Here is an 18763-nt window from a genome sequence, read left to right as displayed (position 1 = left end):
AGCAATGTATTGGGAAAAACCGAGCTGAGGCCTTATCAATCGATCGGGAAGGATGAGACGTGTAGTTGTAAATAGTGAGCAATGACAGGCGAGCGAGAAGCGAAAACACCGACTGTAGGGCTGTTGCCGGTTCGCTCGCCCAGCGCAGAAACTCTTTTCCCCCCCCGGGTCTCCAGGGTCGGCCCGATATCAAGGGTAATTATTGGAGAGAATGACAAGAGTCTTACAAGGAACAGTCTACCAAGTAACTTAGAGAGTTTTGCAATCTTCAATACTGGGCGACAAGATCACTCATTATGGCTTTTGATGATTCGGAAACCTAGTAAGCCTGGCTATGACTACAGCTATCACACGTGCTGCCTCAAGTTCAAGGGGTCAAAGGGGCGACCAAGTTGTGCACCATATGACGTCGGATTTGTGCAACTTAATGCGCTGAATTTGTTTTATGCCGTACGCTGGACGTTGATCCTTCATCAATGACAGCTGCAGGAGTGTGACAATTGGATAATCGAATGAGGTCCCTTCCCATAACTGTAATGATGCATCTTTAAAGAATTTGAGAGGAACAAAAAAAAAAAAGGTGCTCGCCATATTCAAATACTGAGAAGCCACCTTATCTTGGTCAACGGCCGTGAGGTGTAAAATCGTGTTTCTCGCCAAACTTTGTATACACAATGAGATCACTTGGTATTTTACCCCGTCCCTTGGCATAAGGAAAGCTTTAATTTTACCAATGTGATTGCTGCGAAATATATCACTACATTCTCACAGTCAAATCTCTGCTGGATCAGAGATTGAGCCACGACAATACCCTTATCTTGACATTTCGCATACCTGGTGGATGACGTTGTCTTCTTTAGAGCTTGGGGGTGTGTAACGGTCCAATTCACGCATCACCAAAACGCCAAGTCATATTATTATCCCACTGGTTAGTCCCCTGTTTGAGCTGACGATTATAAACGCATAAGATGATGAAACTAAATATATCGACGACAACATTAGGGTCCGGAAACCTTGAAGACGTCGCGACATGCCTGCATTGCTCTGATAGTCTCTGTCAAGGACTGTTATCGTTGGATGCCCTAGCAGATGTCTGATTCCCACCTTGAACCGCTGCGGCGGACTGTGACCCGGAACAAATCGAGCTTTCTTGCACGAACTGCTACAGACAATGCGGCTCAACTGAATCGACGTTTTTCTATGGCCTCGGGCCCACCCGAGCACGCGGCCGATCACCAATCTGAGCCCGTGGACAACCCTTATGAACCCGTAACTACTGGGTCTGAACCCGCACCACGCCCCCACCATCTGACCAGAAGACTTCTCGGGATCTTCGGATTCCAAGATGGCAGCATCAATTCCACAGGCTCGCCTTCCAGGTTTGGTCGTCACGCTTCACATGCGGTGCTGGGCCAAGATTCCCTCACGGCTCAAATGCATCAACTGGACGGCAGCAAGCACGAAAATGCGAGTCGGAAGCCGAAGCCTGGGTCGCTACCACGACCGGTAGGTGGACATGACAAGTTGGGGACATTTTCTGGAGTTTTCGTGCCTACGACTCTAAACGTATTAAGCATTCTCATGTTTTTGAGGTTTGGCTTTATTCTGGGTCAAAGTGGCGTAGTAGGAATGCTAGGTAAGGATGCTTACGGCCTCTGTCCGTCGTGGTTCTTTGAAAAGTCTAATGCATCTTGCAGGAATGCTTATTGCTTCGTATCTCATTAATCTGGTCACAACACTCTCCATCTCTGCCATTGCTACGAACGGGACTGTCCGCGGAGGCGGTGCTTACTATCTGATCTCGCGTTCACTGGGACCGGAATTTGGTGGATCCATTGGTATCGTGTTTTATTTGGGTTTTGTATTCAACACTGGCTTGAATGCTGTCGGTTTGGTAGACTGCTTCAAGCAAAATTTCGGGTCTCTAACTGGCAATTGGGCTCAGTGGTTGCCTGAGGGTAACTGGTGGCAGTATCTTTGGGCAACCGTCGTTTTACTCATATGCACCGGAATTTGTCTAGCGGGCAGTGGCCTGTTTGCGAGGTGTAGCAATGGACTTCTTGTGCTCCTGCTGTTGGCTACATTCAGCATACCATTTTCGACCTTTATCGTGAAGCCGTTCAAAAGCAGCATGACAGGGATTGAATATACTGGCCTGAGCAGAAAGACGCTCATGGGAAACCTGCTGCCAAAGTTCACGAGAGGTGCCGCTGGTAGCCAATTGAAAGGAAAGGAGAACTACCAAGACCTCTTCGGTATTCTTTTCCCTGCCACGGGCGGTATCTTTGCGTATGACCAACCTTCCTATACAAGCATATTGGTCCCCAATCAACTGGAGACTACTTCACTGTTTCAAGCTAATTTTCTACTGATAGTGGCGCGAGCATGTCAGGAGACCTACAGAACCCGAGCAGGTCGATTCCCCGGGGGACACTACATGGATTACTTTTGACATTCATTACATATACGATTGTCATCCTTGCTCTAGCAGCGACAGTCACTAGAGCCTCGCTCTATCGAGATGCAAACATTATGCAAGACGTGAGGATAGATGATGGTCTTGTGGCATTATTATCAGTATTTCACTAACAGTCTAGACAGATTAACATTTCTGGTCCATTGGTTCTGATTGGAGAATTCGCAACGTCCGCCTTTTCCTGCTTAATGGGAGTTATTGGCTCGGCCAAGCTTTTACAGGCGTTGGCACGAGATAATCTCATCCCCGGCTTCTCCATCTTTGGTCAGGGTACCAAGCAGAAAGATGAACCAACCGTCGCCATCATCATCACTTATATAGTCGCGCAGATCACGATGCTCTGTGACATCAATCAGATTGCTTCGTTTGTCACCATGACCTATTTGATGACATTCCTCGTAACCAACCTAGCGTGTTTCCTACTCAAGGCCAGCTCTGCGCCTAATTTCCGGCCTTCCTTTCATTATTTTAATATGTGGACGGCCGCGGCTGGAACACTGTCCAGTGGTGCGACGATGTTTTTCGTCGATGGCCTCTATGCTAGCGGATGCGTCGTTATTCTTATTGTGATATTTTTGATCATTCACTATACTTCGCCTCCAAAGTCTTGGGGAGATGTCAGTCAAGCCCTGATTTATCATCAGGTGCGAAAATACCTTCTTCGACTCCGACAAGAGCATGTCAAGTTTTGGCGACCACAAATACTGTTGTTCATCAATGATCCACGTCGACAGTACAAACTCATTCAATTCTGCAATTCTTTGAAAAAAGGAGCGCTTTTCGTACTTGGTCATGTTATTGTTACCAGCGATTTCGGAGCTGCTGTACCTGAAGCTCGACGACAACAAGCCGCCTGGACTAAATACATTGACTTTTCGAAAGTGAAAGCATTTGTCAATATTGCTATTTCACCCGCGGTCGAGTGGGGCGCTCGCAACATTGTTATGAGTTCCGGGCTTGGAGGAATGAGACCAAACATCGTCGTCATGGGATTCTACAATTTGGACGAGTATCGGAAGACACAGCCACTTGTTGACGTCCCCTCAGCCCAACCCTCGCGCCAGCCTAGCCGACGGGCTAGTCCAGTCCGGTTGACGCCTGACGGAAAGACACAAAGAAGGAAAACCCGGGAGGACTTGCTGCACGGCTTGCTGCCGACTGACTCCTGTAGAACGGAGGGAGCGGTGAAACCGACCAGCTATGTCATGATATTAGAGGATCTGTTGCTCAGGGTTCAGATAAACGTTGCAGTTGCCAAGGGGTTCCAGCAACTTGAATTGCCTCGGTACCGGGAAGACCACACCAAGAAATACATTGACTTATGGCCGATTCAAATGTCAGCGGAAATTGCTGCTGAAGGAGGGGATCACAAGCAAAACGTGTTGACGACTAATTTTGATACCTATACCCTCATTCTACAGCTTGGTTGCATCTTGAATACTGTTCCTGCATGGAAGAAGACGTATAAGCTGCGTGTTGCCGTTTTCGTTGAGTATGAGTCGGATGTTGAAGAAGAAAGGGGTAGAGTCAAGACTTTGCTTGACAATCTGAGAATCGAAGCGGAGGTGCTTGTCTTCTGGCTAGCATGCGGCGATCTCCCAACCTACGAAATTATTGTCAACGGCAACAGTAGCGGTGATGTCTCTGAGATAGTGGGAGATGTGAATGAAGTCCTCAGGCAAGAGGAATGGTGGAGTGAGATACAGAGAATTAGAGGACGCGAAGAAGATCTCACTGCAAGCCAGCAGCTTGCTGAGGTTGAAGGCTTCCTTCAAGGTACCACTAATTGGCCAAGCTCAACAATGCAGCACGGCCGTCGAGAAGGTCCTGTGGAGCGCTTTGAAGAGCTTAGAGCCTTGATTGGCAGGCACAAAAGGCGTCGAACTATCACGGGATTGACAAATTTGGGCCTCGGTTTAGGCATGCGGACCCATCGACTAGAGCCCGACCTTTTCGATCACAACGCAATGTATGGGAGTGCCAGTGAGGACTCTGATGACAGTGATGAAAGCGATATCGACGTTTTTGGAGCACATGACAATGCCAGCGAAGGTGCGGTGAGCCCAGCCAGTGAGAACGCCATGGACGACTATGAAATAGCTGGAGAAGAACCTACACCGCCTTTGTCTCCGGCGAAGATTTTGCGAAGGCGAAGCCATGGCGATAGCCTTCAAGGCCCCAGACACTTAAAGCGATCATCGTCAAGACCCCCAGCACACACTCATGGAGCTTCCACGACCATCTCTGCAGCGCACGACAAAGGGCAGGATCCTACGTCAGACCCTGCTATTCCTATCCCACCTTCAGCACTGGCCGGTGCCCTCCGTCAAGCCACGCCAGTGTCTTCAGAAACAGCGCCTCCAGCCACAAGTCCCCCAGAGCAAGGCCCGCCCAAGGGCCCCACTGATCGTATCATTCAGGCGTTGAAACAAGAGCATCAACCGGGGCCATCCTCTTCCAGGTCGGCCCCAGCATCTGGTGTCTCCACGCCTAAAGCAAAACCACCAATTATTCGCCAGTCCTCCATTCCAAAATTCACATCCAAACCTGTACCTATGACCAAGGTTGCTTCCGAAGAGGATGGTCCCGGCCCATCTATCATGTTCGCCGACACTTCTCCACCTCCACGTGAAGAAGAAGATGGCCGCGGCCGCTCTATCTACGACCGCAGTAACATCTCTGCTGGTCATACCGACCAAGACGCATCGACACCCACACCGGCGCAGGACACGGGATCAGGACCACCAGGGTCGGCTGATGGATCTTCAACTGGCTCTACCGGAAAACCCGCCAGTGGCTTCCCTGCGCAGCAAGCTATTCCTCTGAGCTTCAACGATCTCCCTTGCCGCGCGCAACACTTGATCTTGAATGACCTCATTCGCCGCCAGTCAGAGGAAACGGCCGTTGTGTTCACTACCCTTCCGAGCCCTGTTGAGGGCACGTATAAGAGTGAGGCAGACAGTCTTGGATACCTGGGCGATTTGGAAGTTCTCTGCCAAGGTTTACCACCGGTTTTACTAGTTCATAGTAACAGCATGACTGTCACAATGAATCTCTAGCTGAATTCGCGTCCCTCGTTGAGGAGATGTTAAGCATTGCATGGCGAAATTTATTTTCTATATTGAAAAGTTTTCAAGAATACTGCATAGCAAATATTTTATATAAGCTGATTGAGCCGACATGAAATCTTATAAATATTAAGCCTGCATAGATAAATGTTACTGTTCAGAAACTCGTGACTGGTTTGAGACTGTGTTAGTGCTTTTCCCATCCTGTCAGAGCAGCAGTCGCGAGACTCGGGCATCTGTCTTTGCATGAACCCAGTCTAGTCATGGCATGGTATGACTAGCGTCCTAGTCCCTACGAACGTCGTAGTTTCAGACAACGGGGGCGATGATATTGTACGCACTGAGCTACGAAAGATTACGTAGAAGTAATACGGCCGTGAAACAATGAAGTATCACAGAGGGAGAATGGAGAATCATGACATTTGGGGCGGTCCTGTCAACCGAAGTCATGTAACTACGACCTTTTGGGAAGAATTGTTTGGGCGGACCGATGTTCCTGGGTCATCAGCGACGAGTCATCAGAACCCCTGGTCTCCTCGAGGGAAGAAAAAGGAGACCAGGATATAACCGTTGGCTTGGTGTTGTGTGTTTTGTTTGCTCCATATCTGGGCACCTTGTACTGGCGCATCTGACATCACGATAGGCAAACGCAACCACCAATGGTTATGCGGAACATCACCCGTGTGAAGCCTCCATTGATCGGAATTGCAAAGAAGCTCCCATTTGATAGTAGACACGCCAATAAAGGCACTAGATACAGGCCTCTGTGCAACCGACTACCCATTTTTGGCTTTCATGGTTTCGCCAGACAAAAAGAAAACCACAACCCCGTGCCCCCCTTTTTTGTGCAAACGGGTAGTTTACCGGATGATACCCTCGAACCGGTTCTTGAACCACTTCATGGTCTCGTTGGCGGAGATCTTGTGGTTGGTACCGATGCTGGACTTGGCCCGTCGGCGCTTGGCGACGTGCTCACCAGGGCGGGTCCTATTAAAAAAAAGCCGTCAGCAATTGTTGTTTTTTTCTCCTTCAAGTTTCCTTGATATGTAATTTCGGACGCAAGGTTACGCACATGCAGCAGTAGAAGTCCATGCCGTAGATACCAATACCAGGGTCGTACTTGATACCCAAGTCGATGTGCTCGCTGATACCGAAACCGAAGTTGCCAGTCTCGGAGAAGTTGCGCTTCCGCAGCTCGTACTCCTTGACCTTGAGACCACGCTCGAGAATCTCCTCAGCCTTGGGGCCACGGACGGTGACGTGGACGGCAATCTTTTCGTTACGACGGATACCGAAGGTACGGACGGTGTAACGGGCCTTGCCTATTCAATTAAAAAAAAATTTCGTTGATCAGTCCGAGGGCTCGATAGTCTTTTCGTTTTGGCGTCTGCTACATACTGTACACGGGAGTTTGACCGCTCAACTGCTCGAGCACCTTGGCGGCACGAGTAAGTCTGTCACCAGACTCGCCGACGGAGATGTTGAGGACGAGCTTCTGGATGCGCAGCTCCCGCATGGGGTTGGCGCTCTTGTCTTTGCCGGATTCCGCCTGCATGTTTATCGCCCGGGTCAGTCAAACGTCCTTCGCAGATCGAATATTTGTGAAAAAAGTTCCAGGCGGTCGATTCAATGGGTTCGAAAGAACAAATCGAAAATTCCGAAAGCCGTTTCGATTTATTTTTCCGTATTGAAGCCCGTTCCAAGCACACTCACCATCTCGATAAGCCGGTTATTGTCGAGGGTCGTGTCGTTGCGTCGGTCGGGGTCACGAAAGGTTGAACTTCCAGTTGGTTGTGTGCGCCGCTAGCGAAGAGCCGCAGATCAGGTTTGCAAACCCTAGCGACTGACTAAGCAACCTCGACCAATCGGCCCCGGCTGGATTGTCCTCGATAGTGAGAGTCAACTTCCAGGAATAGGTCAGTTGAGAAGTATTGCTCTGCATGATATTTTTCCCACTGTAGAGAATTGTTCGAAATTATGTTTTCTGGAAATTTGGAACGTAATTTAATTCATGATTGCTGTCTTTTGGCCTTATTTTGTCCTAGACCAGCGGATTGTAGGCTGAGATGCGCCGTAATGGTTTTTTCCGTCTCCCGTAGTAAATGCCAAGCGAAATCGATGAAGCTTTGGCGCATCGCGTCGACATCAGAAAGTGTAGAGGAGAGCTCCCAGATCAGCATATCTCTAGTAGGATCATCTGAACAGACGATCTCGAAATTTAAATCTTTGGAACATTGAGCGCACTCCGTGCATCTTTTCAAGATGGCGGCCAATAAGCAAGGAAAGATGGTAAGTCAATCAACCTGTCTAGCATAGAACTTGTCCGCTAACATACATGTCTATAGCAAAACCTCGTAAGCCGCGCCTCACTGCCCCAATTTTCGTCTCGAGCGAATTCAATTACATTGGGCCGAATTGTGCAGATACTGATGGAGAACATAGATCAACTACCGCATGAGGGTGACGTTGAATGACGGACGGCAGATGACTGGACAAATGTTGGCGTTTGACAAGGTTGGGCATACGTGTGCATATTGATGGAGCAATATATGCTGATACGTCTCCAGCATATGAACCTCGTTCTCGCGGATACAGAAGAGTTCCGCCGTGTAAAGCGCAAGCCGACGAAGGCACAGGCTGCTCCCGGCAGCACCGCTCCGGCTCTCGTAGAGTCTGAAGAGAAGCGAACACTAGGTCTTGCGATCGTCCGTGGTACTCATATCATTTCCCTCTCAGTCGATGGACCTCCCCCCGCAGACCCTTCCGCGCGTCTTGGAACGAATGCTCCTGGTGGCGCCGCAGGAGCAGCACCTCCAACGTTGGCTGCTGGACCTGGTATTAGCAGACCTGCTGGTAGAGGACTTCCTCTCAGCGGTCCCGCCGCCGGTGTTGGCGGACCCGCCCCAGGTTTTGGAGGATTCCCGCCCGCTGGCTTCCCTGGATCCGCACCTCCCCCTGGATTTCCTGGTCGCGCTGGCCCTCGTAAGTTCCTTCCCATCAATTAATGAAGCAACTGTAACTAATTATTTCTGCAGCTGGTTTCGCCCAAGGCTTCCCCGGTGCGCCTGCCGGTGGTCCTCGTGAGTTACCTCCTCATTATCGATTTTAGGTGTATTATCTCTAACTCTTACATTTTTAGCTGGATTTTCTGGAGCGCCGGGCTTTCAAGCCCCTCCTGGTCAAGGCAGAGGATTTCCCCCGCCAGGATTTGGCGGCCGATGAACGATTTAGGACATGGTTAGATTCTCCATTAATCGTCAACTCTTACGCCGAACAGATGGCGCGAGAGCTATCAGTGCCTTTGTTTTCCCATTAGACGAGCTTAAAGCCGCCGTTACCGTTTCTATTTCTTGAGTCATTCAATTTTGGCGTTAGGGAGAAGGCTCCAACTGCTCTTGCATTGCCAAAAGCGTTTCATGGGATGTACATGGTCCATTAGGGAAAAACAAATCAAATGCATTGAGCAAATTACATTGATCTATGTGAAATGCGTCTGGCCTCTGTTTCATGTCTTACAGAACAACGGGCTCACTTCCCACCGTGGCATGGCATAAGATGAAAATACATACTTCGGAATCCGGTCTAAGTCCGATGCACGTGACCCGTCAATTTTGGTGTCTGTAACTTTTGCTCCCTGTAACTCCACAAAATATGTCCGATTAGCTCCGTGTTCCCCATAGCGATCCCGGGGCGCTCGCCAACCAGCTGCTGCTTGTTAATACTGCCCGCCCTCAACATAACTAAACCACTTCGTTTCCCTTCACTCTCTGAATTCTACCTCCATACCTCTCCACTCCAACCATGGCCGCCGCAATTAAAGCCATCAACGCCAAGATACGGGCAAACCCGTTTACCAATTATGTCTGCTCAACTCGTATGTATTCTACGCGTCAATTTGCAGCCTCAATTCCCGCTCAATCCGCTTTCGCGCCCTTTGCTCAGAAATTTTGACCCCACTTGAATCAGCCTTTTCTGGACAAAGTTGATACTGACATGGATACCAACGCACAGATTTTTGGGGCCCTGTCTCCAATTTTGGAATTCCAGTTGCGGCCATCATGGACACCCAGAAGGACCCCGAAATGTAAAAGTCACCCTGCAATCTGTCGCCACCTCTCCCATCGTTCCGAATGCCGGTTTATCCGGGTTTCTCCCACAGAGGACTGTTTCTGAACAGGCAATTTCGAATTTGGAATGCAAAATGCCAATTATGAGCGTCGCATACGATCAGTGGAGCTAATATCACCCTTTCATTGCAGTATCTCTGGCCGAATGACGACTGCCCTCGCAATCTATTCTGGCGTTTTTATGCGCTATGCGCTCGCTGTTACGCCCAAGAACTATCTCCTTTTTGGCTGCCACTTCATCAACTGTGCGGCGCAGTGTACTCAGGGCTACCGCTTCATGGAATACTGGAAGTATGTCAAACCTCACCGCGCGTCCGAGTTGGGCAGAAACCGCTCGATGATATAGCAGTATAGTTCGGTCAAATGCTGACAGTATCCGTAGCTGGGGTGGCAAAGAGCGACAGCTTCAATCTCAGGCGCAGAGCGGCCTTGAGACTGCCAAGGAGAAGACCCTCGATGTAGCAGAGAAGGCTAAAGCAGCCGTGTCGAAGTAGAGATCTGGCGGCTAGAATCTCTGCTAGGAGCCAATGGAGACGAGATGCATAAATACGGAGAACGAGGCATATTGGAAGATGCACTTGTAGACATGGGCACTCTTCGATACTAAGTTTTATTTGCGAGGGAGTTGGTGGAGATCCATTGCTGCGCAAAGCATTCCTGCGTCATGATACCCTCCATGACACTACCTTCACCCAGGAACAAATAGATGTTCTAACTTGTAACAATAGTGGAAATTGCCAAGTTTCATTTCTTTTCATTTTCTCATGCAGGCAACAGCTCTTGGGTAGTTTTTTCCTTAGACGAATTTATTACCGCTACACTGCAACGCGTCTGTAACTTGCCATCATTAAAGACGTTCTACTACGCTGCATCAGATTGATGTATTCGTAGGCAAATCCTTTGGGGGCTGGACATCCAAGCAAATCGGAAACGCCCATTAAGATAGCAGATGGGGCTTATTCGCCTTCTTAAGAGCAGTCATTATTGTCTCAACGCCCTTTGCTTGTCTACTAAAAACCTCAGATAATGAGTGCTTTAATGACCGCCTGGCAGTTTGTTACAAATGTGTTTAGTTTCAGAGAAATGTGTCCTGCAGTATTCTCAAAATAGCCACCGTTCTCGGCATGCATCTCAAATGAATCATTTTTGGGTCGAGCGAGAGAAAAAATTGAAGTGTATCATATTAATTGTGCTTCGTGACCAACGCCAAAGACGAGACTGTGTTGTACAATTGAACCCAATTGAATCAGCCAAAATAATTTCCCACACCAAACAATCATTTATGCCCATCTTTCTATCCTGTTCAGCTTGCGGGCAGTAGAAACCTGTAGAGTAGAACGAAAGTCATTAGTCTCTAGATACCCAAGGAAGATCTAACGAGACATCCGGCCCGATATCTGATATCCAATCAAGGCTAGAAGCATCTAAAAACCACATACCTGTGTTCTTGTGTTTTGTCCCCGGACAGGCAAGTTCATTGCATGTCTCTTTCCGCGGTATGCACCCATGTCTCTTAACCGTCTAATGTTATCCCGCAACCGTCTCTTCAGGTCGTTTTCGATTGTCATACTGGACAACTCGGCTGTAATGTCGGTGACCTGCTTACTGCCCAGCTCGCTCACCTTGGCCGTTGGATGGATATGGAAGCGAGCCATCAGGCGCTGAGAAATTTGTGGGCCAATGCCGTAGAAGCTCTGGAGAGACTTCTATATTCGGAGTCAGTATGAACTCAGAGAACTTCCACGAGAAAACGATTCTATTCCGTATGCGCATTTCACAGCTTTGCAAAGGGACCAGTTGGATTGATGGATTATCGAGTGCAGGAGAATAAATCTGAAAAGCGTCCGGGAATTACCTTCACAAGCCGTTGCTCGGGGAAGTTGACACCTAGGATGAAAACCTGCAAGATATGATTAGTATAAAGCAAATATGGTCAAAGCAATTGCAGCATGTATATCCCAAATAGGACTTACCATTGTGTCGAATTTGAAGCAGACGGTAACGGAGCTTTCTTTGAGGATTCAAGCCTGCTCAATATCACCAAATTCGCATTTCGCAAGTTCGCGATCTTCAATATTGGATTATGTAAGCTGGATCGGCCTCGTCACAACCTCCGTTCATCCCCGCCCCATATGCTCGGCTGCTAGCTGGGTCCCGATGTAGACACATCTCCATTTCTGTCCCATAACACCAACGCAGAGAGTGGCTGCTTTGCAGGTGTACTATACAAATTCGCAAAAATGGCCAGTTTGCAAAAGGCTTTAATCTCGCTGCTGCTCATTGTAGCTACAGTGCTTCTGTTTGCTCAGAGCACTGAGGCACTCAAGGGCCCAAAGATTACCCACAAGGTGCGAAGCTTCCAGTTGTGTTTTCAAGCTTTCTATTCCCCCAGAATTGCAACTAATGAAGCATTGAATTGCAGGTCTATTTCGATATCGAGCATGGTGACAAACCTCTCGGAAGAGTTGTGCTTGGTCTCTATGGCAAGACCGTTCCGAAGGTAAGAATACTTTGAAATAATGCAGCTTTATTCTGGACATTGTTGACTTGTGGTACAGACTGCCGAGAACTTCAGGTATGAATGTTTCTGTGCCGCTGGTAATGCAGTGATGCTTACGTGCAAAAAGGGCTTTGGCTACCGGTGAGAAGGGCTTTGGATACGAAGGCTCGTCCTTTCACCGCGTGATCAAGGACTTCATGATTCAAGGCGGCGACTTCACCAGGGGCGATGGTTAGATTCCTGTTGGCTCGCTCTGCTATACCAAAGATATACTCATATTGATATCTAGGCACTGGCGGCAAATCAATTTACGGACAAAAGTTTGCCGATGAGAACTTCAAGCTCAAGCACTCCAAGCCCGGCCTTCTCAGTAAGTTCATTAGCATCCTGCACATCTTTCAGCAGGAGCACTAATCCAGTCAGGCATGGCCAATGCGGGCAAAGACACCAACGGATCTCAGTTCTTTATTACTACTGTTGTCACTTCGTATGTGCCCATGATGATGCTTATACTTAACTCGGACAATGTGCGCTGACAAATCGTTGCTACTCTCAGCTGGCTTGATGGCCGCCACGTCGTTTTTGGCGAGGTCGTGGAGGGATTCGATATTGTGCAGCAGATTGAGAATGTGGACAAAAAGCCTGGCGACAAGCCAACTTTGCCCGTCAAGATTGTCAAGAGCGGCGAGCTCGAGGTGCCAGAAGAAGGTATCCACGTGGAGCTCTAATTTGGCTTCTCTTTTAACTCTTGATCTGCTGATATCTGAGGCATGAATCAAGATACCGTTGATTTATCGTCCGACGTCCCCGAGGACAATGCAGTACCGGAGAGCACCGAACCGGGCTTTTTGGAAGGGGCGCTTTCAGGTTGGTCTGGTTTTGCCGTCGTGGGGATTGTGCTGGCCCTGGTGATTTTGCTTCTACACAAAATGCGGGCAACTAAGACCCGCCAATATGGGGAAAAGAGTACTATAGTGTGACATAGTTGCGGGTTGGTGAACATAAAAAATGTCGAATAAACAAATGATTTAATTGGCGATGCAGAATATGTCTGGACCAATCACGTGTTACAGAAAAAGTACCCTTTTCTTTTTTCTTTTTGCGCAGGTGTTTTGCAGATGCAAAGAGTGAGAATCTGCATTGAACGAGACCACCTTCGGCATAACTTTCGGTCATCGGTGCCTTGTGGCGATAAGCTTCCTGGTGGCCCCTTGCGGTGGCTTGGTGGGAAATCTAGGTTTGCGGTACGCACATGTAGGCTTTTGGATCGTACTGGGCCAAGGGGAAGGGCGAAGATTTGCTAGGACTCTACCTTGTTCAAACTGGACAGCGCATTATTGTGTATACTGTACTGCTGGTTTCAGGATCGGTCGTGTACCTGTACGGCGCACGCCCCCCCTACTCGTCCTCGTCACGGAACGTGCACTGGACCACTGGTGCTATAATAGCCGGACCATAATTGGCCCCCCCGGGGAAAGCCAAAATGGTTGGCATTGCACTTTTAAAGAAGATCTGGAACGTAGGAACGCAGGAACGCAACCAATCCTGTCCTCTTTTTGGCCCTCTTCCTGTCGCCGCCGCTGCCGTACCAAATGACTGCTAATGGGTAATTGTTGATTAGTTGAGATACGACGTTTGGCATGTAAGGTAAGCTACCTACGCTGGGGAACAGATAGCGAGAGACACGAAGAAAAGTCGGCGAAAGGGCACGGCTTCTTACAGGTCGCCTTTCGCTGTAACAGAACTGAAAGGTGGCCATGGGTATTTGACAGGGAGGAAGCTTGGGGAGATGGATAAATGGGCGCTACTTAGGGTACCAGAATTAGTTAGTAGCGAGTAGGTAGGCAGAAGTCCTGCCAGGTTGTCAGGGTCGTAAGTTAAAAGGTACAGTAACTGTACCTCTCTGGCGAGTGAGAAGCACAAGCACTCTAGCACCAGTACAGCCGACCACCATCAACGCAAAGTCGCCCCTTTGCACCCCCCTTTACATGAGATACCGCCCAAAAGAAATGCCGAAAGTAGTTTAGACTCTTCGCTTCGCTCCCTCTCCGCCAGAATTTTCAGCTTTTTTTTTTGCCGCTCCGAGGCAGCCCTACCATCTTCGTACTTTTACCCGTAGCAACCCTTCCTCATTATTGCCCTTTCCCCCATCAAACGTATGAGATTCTTTCTCCACAAACACTCTCACCTTTAAACCCTTCCTTCACCCCTCTGTCTTTTTCCCCCCCCGTTTTCAATCGCAAAGAGTATTTCATCTCTTTTTTTCTCGGATTCCCCTCTTGTTTTAGTTGTGTGTATTGCTCTTGAGTTTATACACGCATATCGCTCCTTAGAAAGGCCGTTTCACTTTCTGAGGACTCTCTGACGTCGCGGGTTTCTAATCATCGGACGAAAAGGAAGAAGAAACGACTCATCTCGTTCTCTTCTCTTCGTCACGTCAACCACGACTACACTTCGAGCTCGACTCTCGTTGTTCCGGTGGCCTTTGCATCTTTCGTTCGGTCAGCACGAGCGACAGATATCGGTCGGATCTCTCTTCTGACGTCTCTCGTCTACGCGTGCATCTCCGACCTGTACCGGTCCTTACTCGTCTAATTCGCCTCGCTCTCGAACGTTCCCACACCGACCAGTTGAACATTTTTGACCGTCGATAATAGAGATAAAAACGCCACTCCCCTTTCTTTTCAATACAGCATTTTCATTTCCCCACTCAACCACGAAAAATCTACAACATGGCGGATCAACTCAATATGGGAAACCTCTCCATTTCGGGTAACCAGCCCCAGCCCAACGGCTATGGCGCTGGCCGTTCGGCTTACATTCCTCCCCATCTTCGGAATAAGGGCCCAGCCATGCCCGGCCCAGCTCCCGTGATGGATGGCGGTGCTAATGGCAGCGCCTGGGGTGGTCCTCCTGCGTAAGTCAAAAGATTCTCACTTGATTCCAAAAGACGCAGATTTGCTGACAAGACAATACCAGACGTGTCGGCGGCGGTCCCGGCTACTCAAGAGGTAGTGGCAACCCTGCAGCAAATGGATATCCCTCTGGTGCTCCTCAGTTCAACCGTAATGCTTACGGCAATCCAGGTGCAACCGGCTCTGGTGGTTACAGCGCCGCGCGTGGGTCTGGTGATGGCCAGTGGAAGGATGGAAAGCATATTCCCGGCCCTCCTAATCCCCGCGTCGAGCGTGAACTTTACGGTCTTCCCAATGATCCTTCAAAGCAGAGCACCGGCATCAACTTTGACAAGTACGACGACATCCCGGTCGAGGCTTCTGGTCACGATGTCCCTGAGCCCACCAACGAATTCGCCTCTCCTCCTTTGGATGCCCACCTGCTCGAGAACATCCGCAGTGCCGGATACAAGGCCCCCACGCCTGTCCAAAAATACTCGATTCCCATTGTTTCGAACGGCCGCGACCTCATGGCCTGCGCCCAGACTGGTTCCGGCAAGACTGGTGGCTTCCTCTTCCCCATTCTTTCTCAGGCTTTTATCAACGGTCCTTCTCCTGTCCCCCAGCTTCCCAGCAACATGGGCTACAGTGGCCGCTCGCGCAAGGCCTTCCCCACATCGCTGATCCTCGCCCCTACTCGTGAGCTGGTCTCGCAGATCTTCGAAGAGTCTCGCAAGTTTGCCTACCGCTCCTGGGTTCGTCCCTGCGTTGTGTATGGTGGTGCCGACATTGGCTCTCAGCTTCGCCAGATTGAGCGCGGATGTGACTTGCTCGTTGCTACTCCTGGTCGTCTCGTGGACTTGATTGAGCGTGGCCGTATTTCTCTCATGAGCATCAAGTACCTTGTGCTCGATGAGGCCGACCGCATGCTGGACATGGGTTTCGAGCCCCAGATTCGTCGTATCGTTGAGGGTGAGGACATGCCCCCCACCTCCAACCGCCAGACTCTCATGTTTTCGGCCACGTTCCCCCGAGACATTCAGATGCTTGCCCGCGACTTTTTGAAGGACTACATTTTCTTGTCGGTCGGTCGTGTCGGTTCCACTTCGGAGAACATTACTCAAAAGGTTGAGTACGTTGAGGACATTGACAAGCGCTCTGTCTTGCTCGACATTCTTCACACTCACCGCAACGGCTTGACCTTGATCTTCGTCGAGACGAAGCGCATGGCGGACTCGCTCTCCGACTTTTTGATCAACCAGTCCTTCCCCGCTACCTCGATTCACGGTGATCGCACCCAGCGCGAGCGTGAGCGAGCTTTGGAGATGTTCCGCTCGGCCCGCTGCCCCATTCTGGTTGCCACTGCTGTTGCGGCTCGTGGTCTCGATATTCCCAATGTCACCCACGTTGTCAACTACGACTTGCCCACTGACATTGATGACTATGTTCACCGTATCGGTCGTACTGGTCGTGCCGGTAACACTGGTCTGGCGACTGCCTTTTTCAACCGTGGAAACCGCGGTGTTGTCCGTGATCTGATCGATCTCCTCAAGGAAGCCCACCAGGAAGTGCCTTCCTTTTTGGAGAACATTGCTCGCGAGTCCAGCTTCGGTGGTGGCGGGCGCGGTGGTCGGTCTGGCGGCCGTGGTCGTGGTGCTACAGCCACCCGTGACTTCCGCAAGTATGACAACCCTGGCTTTGGTGGTGGCGGCGGTTTTGGTGGTGCTGCTGCTCCTGCGTATGGTAAGTCTTTACCACACCCTCAAGGTGTCACACAACAACATGCTGATTCAGCCCCAGGTGGTAGTTTTGGTGCCCCCCCACCTGCCTATGGCGGTAGCGGTGGCGGCTACGGCAACCCCAGTGGTCCGGGCGCCGCTTCATGGTGGTAAAAGACCAAACGTGCTGCCGTCACTGCCTTCAACATTGCATGGCGTTGGTTTCTTTCTCTTGTCCGGAACCCTAACGTTTGGAGGTGCAGTGAGCGGCATCATGTAAGGGGAGTTATGTCTCGAATCAGAGCGTCTCTCTTCACATCTTTCGTTTCAATTATTTTCTTTTCTTTAATCTCTCTGTCATCTTCGCTTTGCTTTTTTTTTTCTTTTGATTTTCATTCGATTATGCACTTTCACGGCTTTGTCTTTGTTGCTTTGCAGTGTTGCTGAAGAATTTCATCTCGGTGGGATCATCTACGTGATAAGGCGTGGTCTCTGCTTCTTACCAACGTGGATCTCGAAACCGGGCATTTCTATCATACCCCTCCCGGTTGAGCATATCTTAGATAGCGTTGATTTCTACCTATTTTCGCCTTTTCTTGTCTCCATTTGTCCTGGCATCATTCGAGGTGCCGTGGGACACGCGAGACAGAACAGGCGGCTGCCACTCTTGGCCGATCGAAGCTCGCGTCTTGACGACCTCGGACGAGAGACGTTCGATCTCGGAGAACACGCGTCACGAATGTTACGGCTTCTTCGCTTCACTGCTGTTAACTGGACATGAAGTTTCTTTGACTTTGCACTATAGATTTGTCAATTGTTTTCATCTCGGCTGTTTAAATTCCTGCCGTGTTTGCTGTCCTCTATGGCATGCTCGGCATTTTTCTTTTAATTGCCAAAAATTTCATCTGCTTTTCGATCATATACTTGTGGGTCCGCGGAACCTTCTCATGGGCTGGGGTATGGTGCCTTATAAAGCACACCTCCCGGCAGCTGAGAGAGGGTCTGTGGTGATGCCAGGCAATATAGAATCGGGGCATTTACCTTCGCATGATGGCGTTTGAGGGAGGCATATGTGGGCCGGAAAATATCTTCAATTGCGGCTCGCAGTCTGGTAATCTGAAGCCAAATAATGGCCTCCGTCGTTCTTTGATGCGTTTGCGGCGTTCCTTTTAGCTTTGCATCTCTGTCTCTCACTTACGCATGGAGAGAACGGAGATTTGAAGACGGGGAAGCTCTGGGCTGGCACGCGTCTGGGTTAGGAGGGAAATGCGTCTCTGGCATGTTATTCTTTGATGAGGCCAACAGGGCCGAGTGATCGGAGGGACGGGTGTCAAATAAAAAAAAGTTCAATTAATTTTTCATTTCTGTACTTCCATTGACCAGGTTTATTCAATTGCTATGATAATGAGCAAATTTACTTGCTGAGACACAAGCTGGCGCTTGCCAGAAAATCTTATGAGTCTGTTGTGAATGACAAAGGTCAAAAGCTTGAGAATTCTTTTAATGAAGATCGAAATATACGTTGATCCATGGCCATTGTAGGTTTATAATTATCCCGATGAATGCGGCAGCCCTCTTCCTTAGCCACGACCGAAAAATATAATCTTTGCAATGACATCAGCCCTTTGTAGTGAAATTCAATTTTTACAAAAAACAAAATTTAATTGCCCTTGGCATATGGCGCTTTGGCGTGTAAACCATCGTTTAGATCAATCGAATTGAATTCAACTTTTGTCGCGAAACTCGTCTAAGACGTGGAACGCGACGCTACTAACCATTCAAGCTGCACTCCTCTTCATTACCAGCCACCCTAGCATTTTGCGCCGAAACCTCAAAGGGTGTTTGTTTTCGTTCAACTAAGACCTTTTGCGCGGAGGTTCGCTCTGATCTTGGAGCATTACGAAGCTCCTTGCTAGAGACATAGGTGCGGAACTTAATCGTTTCGCCGACCTTGGTTCGGCTCGTATACCGATTAAAGGG

General features: G+C 49.4%; 7 protein-coding genes across 7 annotated transcripts; 5 read left to right on the top strand and 2 right to left on the bottom strand.

The window, feature by feature from the left end:
* The first annotated feature begins 768 nt into the window (after positions 1–768).
* Positions 769–5683, top strand: L228DRAFT_281783 (hypothetical protein). Its single transcript, XM_018335914.1, has 5 exons — positions 769–928; positions 1003–1636; positions 1698–2289; positions 2376–2541; positions 2602–5683. The coding sequence occupies exons 2-5, from the start codon at positions 1090–1092 to the stop codon at positions 5533–5535; spliced, it is 4239 nt and encodes a 1412-aa protein (XP_018190294.1). The 5' UTR covers positions 769–928; positions 1003–1089; the 3' UTR covers positions 5536–5683.
* A 259-nt stretch (positions 5684–5942) lies between these two features.
* Positions 5943–7332, bottom strand: L228DRAFT_245732 (60S ribosomal protein L11). The gene is made up of 4 exons (XM_018332238.1): positions 7258–7332; positions 6943–7093; positions 6617–6866; positions 5943–6531 (listed from the first exon to the last, which is right to left on the bottom strand). The coding sequence occupies exons 1-4, from the start codon at positions 7258–7260 to the stop codon at positions 6405–6407; spliced, it is 531 nt and encodes a 176-aa protein (XP_018190293.1). The 5' UTR covers positions 7261–7332; the 3' UTR covers positions 5943–6404.
* A 363-nt stretch (positions 7333–7695) lies between these two features.
* On the top strand, positions 7696–9010 carry L228DRAFT_245731 (Sm-like ribonucleo protein). Its single transcript, XM_018332237.1, has 6 exons — positions 7696–7833; positions 7890–7898; positions 7987–8058; positions 8112–8526; positions 8580–8624; positions 8684–9010. Exons 1-6 carry the CDS (start codon positions 7807–7809, stop codon positions 8764–8766), a joined length of 651 nt encoding a protein of 216 aa, XP_018190292.1. The 5' UTR covers positions 7696–7806; the 3' UTR covers positions 8767–9010.
* Positions 9011–9345: 335 nt separating this feature from the next.
* On the top strand, positions 9346–10165 carry L228DRAFT_267045 (UPF0041-domain-containing protein; the record flags this gene model as incomplete). The annotated part of the gene is made up of 4 exons (XM_018334944.1): positions 9346–9418; positions 9556–9628; positions 9804–9962; positions 10054–10165. 4 exons carry the CDS (start codon positions 9346–9348, stop codon positions 10163–10165), a joined length of 417 nt encoding a protein of 138 aa, XP_018190291.1.
* A 543-nt stretch (positions 10166–10708) lies between these two features.
* On the bottom strand, positions 10709–11692 carry L228DRAFT_228785 (mitochondrial 37S ribosomal protein SWS2). The gene is made up of 4 exons (XM_018330479.1): positions 11645–11692; positions 11527–11571; positions 11111–11377; positions 10709–10996 (listed from the first exon to the last, which is right to left on the bottom strand). Exons 1-4 carry the CDS (start codon positions 11645–11647, stop codon positions 10952–10954), a joined length of 360 nt encoding a protein of 119 aa, XP_018190290.1. The 5' UTR covers positions 11648–11692; the 3' UTR covers positions 10709–10951.
* Positions 11693–11911: 219 nt separating this feature from the next.
* L228DRAFT_267043 (hypothetical protein) lies at positions 11912–12899 on the top strand (the record flags this gene model as incomplete). The annotated part of the gene is made up of 7 exons (XM_018334943.1): positions 11912–12019; positions 12094–12171; positions 12230–12246; positions 12299–12402; positions 12461–12541; positions 12595–12658; positions 12728–12899. 7 exons carry the CDS (start codon positions 11912–11914, stop codon positions 12897–12899), a joined length of 624 nt encoding a protein of 207 aa, XP_018190289.1.
* A 1792-nt stretch (positions 12900–14691) lies between these two features.
* Positions 14692–16972, top strand: L228DRAFT_103316 (DEAD-domain-containing protein). Its single transcript, XM_018328873.1, has 4 exons — positions 14692–15088; positions 15151–15182; positions 15258–16803; positions 16866–16972. Exons 1-4 carry the CDS (start codon positions 14904–14906, stop codon positions 16870–16872), a joined length of 1770 nt encoding a protein of 589 aa, XP_018190288.1. The 5' UTR covers positions 14692–14903; the 3' UTR covers positions 16873–16972.
* The last annotated feature ends 1791 nt before the right edge of the window (positions 16973–18763 follow it).

The sequence above is a fragment of the Xylona heveae genome (genome assembly GCF_001619985.1).
Source record: "Xylona heveae TC161 unplaced genomic scaffold L228scaffold_3, whole genome shotgun sequence".
NCBI lineage: Eukaryota > Fungi > Ascomycota > Xylonomycetes > Xylonales > Xylonaceae > Xylona > Xylona heveae.
This window is presented reverse-complemented; position numbering and strand designations above follow the sequence as displayed.

Bases quoted from the DNA above. Each gene is read 5' to 3' on its own strand.
- L228DRAFT_281783 (XM_018335914.1), top strand. From the start codon at position 1,090: ATGTCTGATTCCCACCTTGAACCGCTGCGGCGGACTGTGACCCGGAAC. The intron at 2,290-2,375 runs GTATGACCAACC...TTCTACTGATAG, and splicing joins GCCACGGGCGGTATCTTTGC to TGGCGCGAGCATGTCAGGAG. The intron at 2,542-2,601 runs GTGAGGATAGAT...CAGTCTAGACAG, and splicing joins ATGCAAACATTATGCAAGAC to ATTAACATTTCTGGTCCATT.
- L228DRAFT_245732 (XM_018332238.1), bottom strand. The intron at 6,867-6,942 runs GTATGTAGCAGA...TTAATTGAATAG, and splicing joins CGGTCAAACTCCCGTGTACA to GCAAGGCCCGTTACACCGTC. The intron at 6,532-6,616 runs GTGCGTAACCTT...TTTTTTTAATAG, and splicing joins ATGGACTTCTACTGCTGCAT to GACCCGCCCTGGTGAGCACG.
- L228DRAFT_245731 (XM_018332237.1), top strand. From the start codon at position 7,807: ATGGCGGCCAATAAGCAAGGAAAGATG. The intron at 8,059-8,111 runs GTTGGGCATACG...ATACGTCTCCAG, and splicing joins AAATGTTGGCGTTTGACAAG to CATATGAACCTCGTTCTCGC. The intron at 8,527-8,579 runs GTAAGTTCCTTC...TTATTTCTGCAG, and splicing joins TCCTGGTCGCGCTGGCCCTC to CTGGTTTCGCCCAAGGCTTC.
- L228DRAFT_228785 (XM_018330479.1), bottom strand. The intron at 11,378-11,526 runs GTAATTCCCGGA...CTCCGAATATAG, and splicing joins CCGAGCAACGGCTTGTGAAG to AAGTCTCTCCAGAGCTTCTA. The intron at 10,997-11,110 runs GTATGTGGTTTT...TCTACTCTACAG, and splicing joins GACAAAACACAAGAACACAG to GTTTCTACTGCCCGCAAGCT.
- L228DRAFT_103316 (XM_018328873.1), top strand. From the start codon at position 14,904: ATGGCGGATCAACTCAATATGGGAAACCTCTCCATTTCGGGTAACCAG. The intron at 15,089-15,150 runs GTAAGTCAAAAG...AGACAATACCAG, and splicing joins GCCTGGGGTGGTCCTCCTGC to ACGTGTCGGCGGCGGTCCCG. The intron at 15,183-15,257 runs GTAGTGGCAACC...ACGGCAATCCAG, and splicing joins CGGTCCCGGCTACTCAAGAG to GTGCAACCGGCTCTGGTGGT.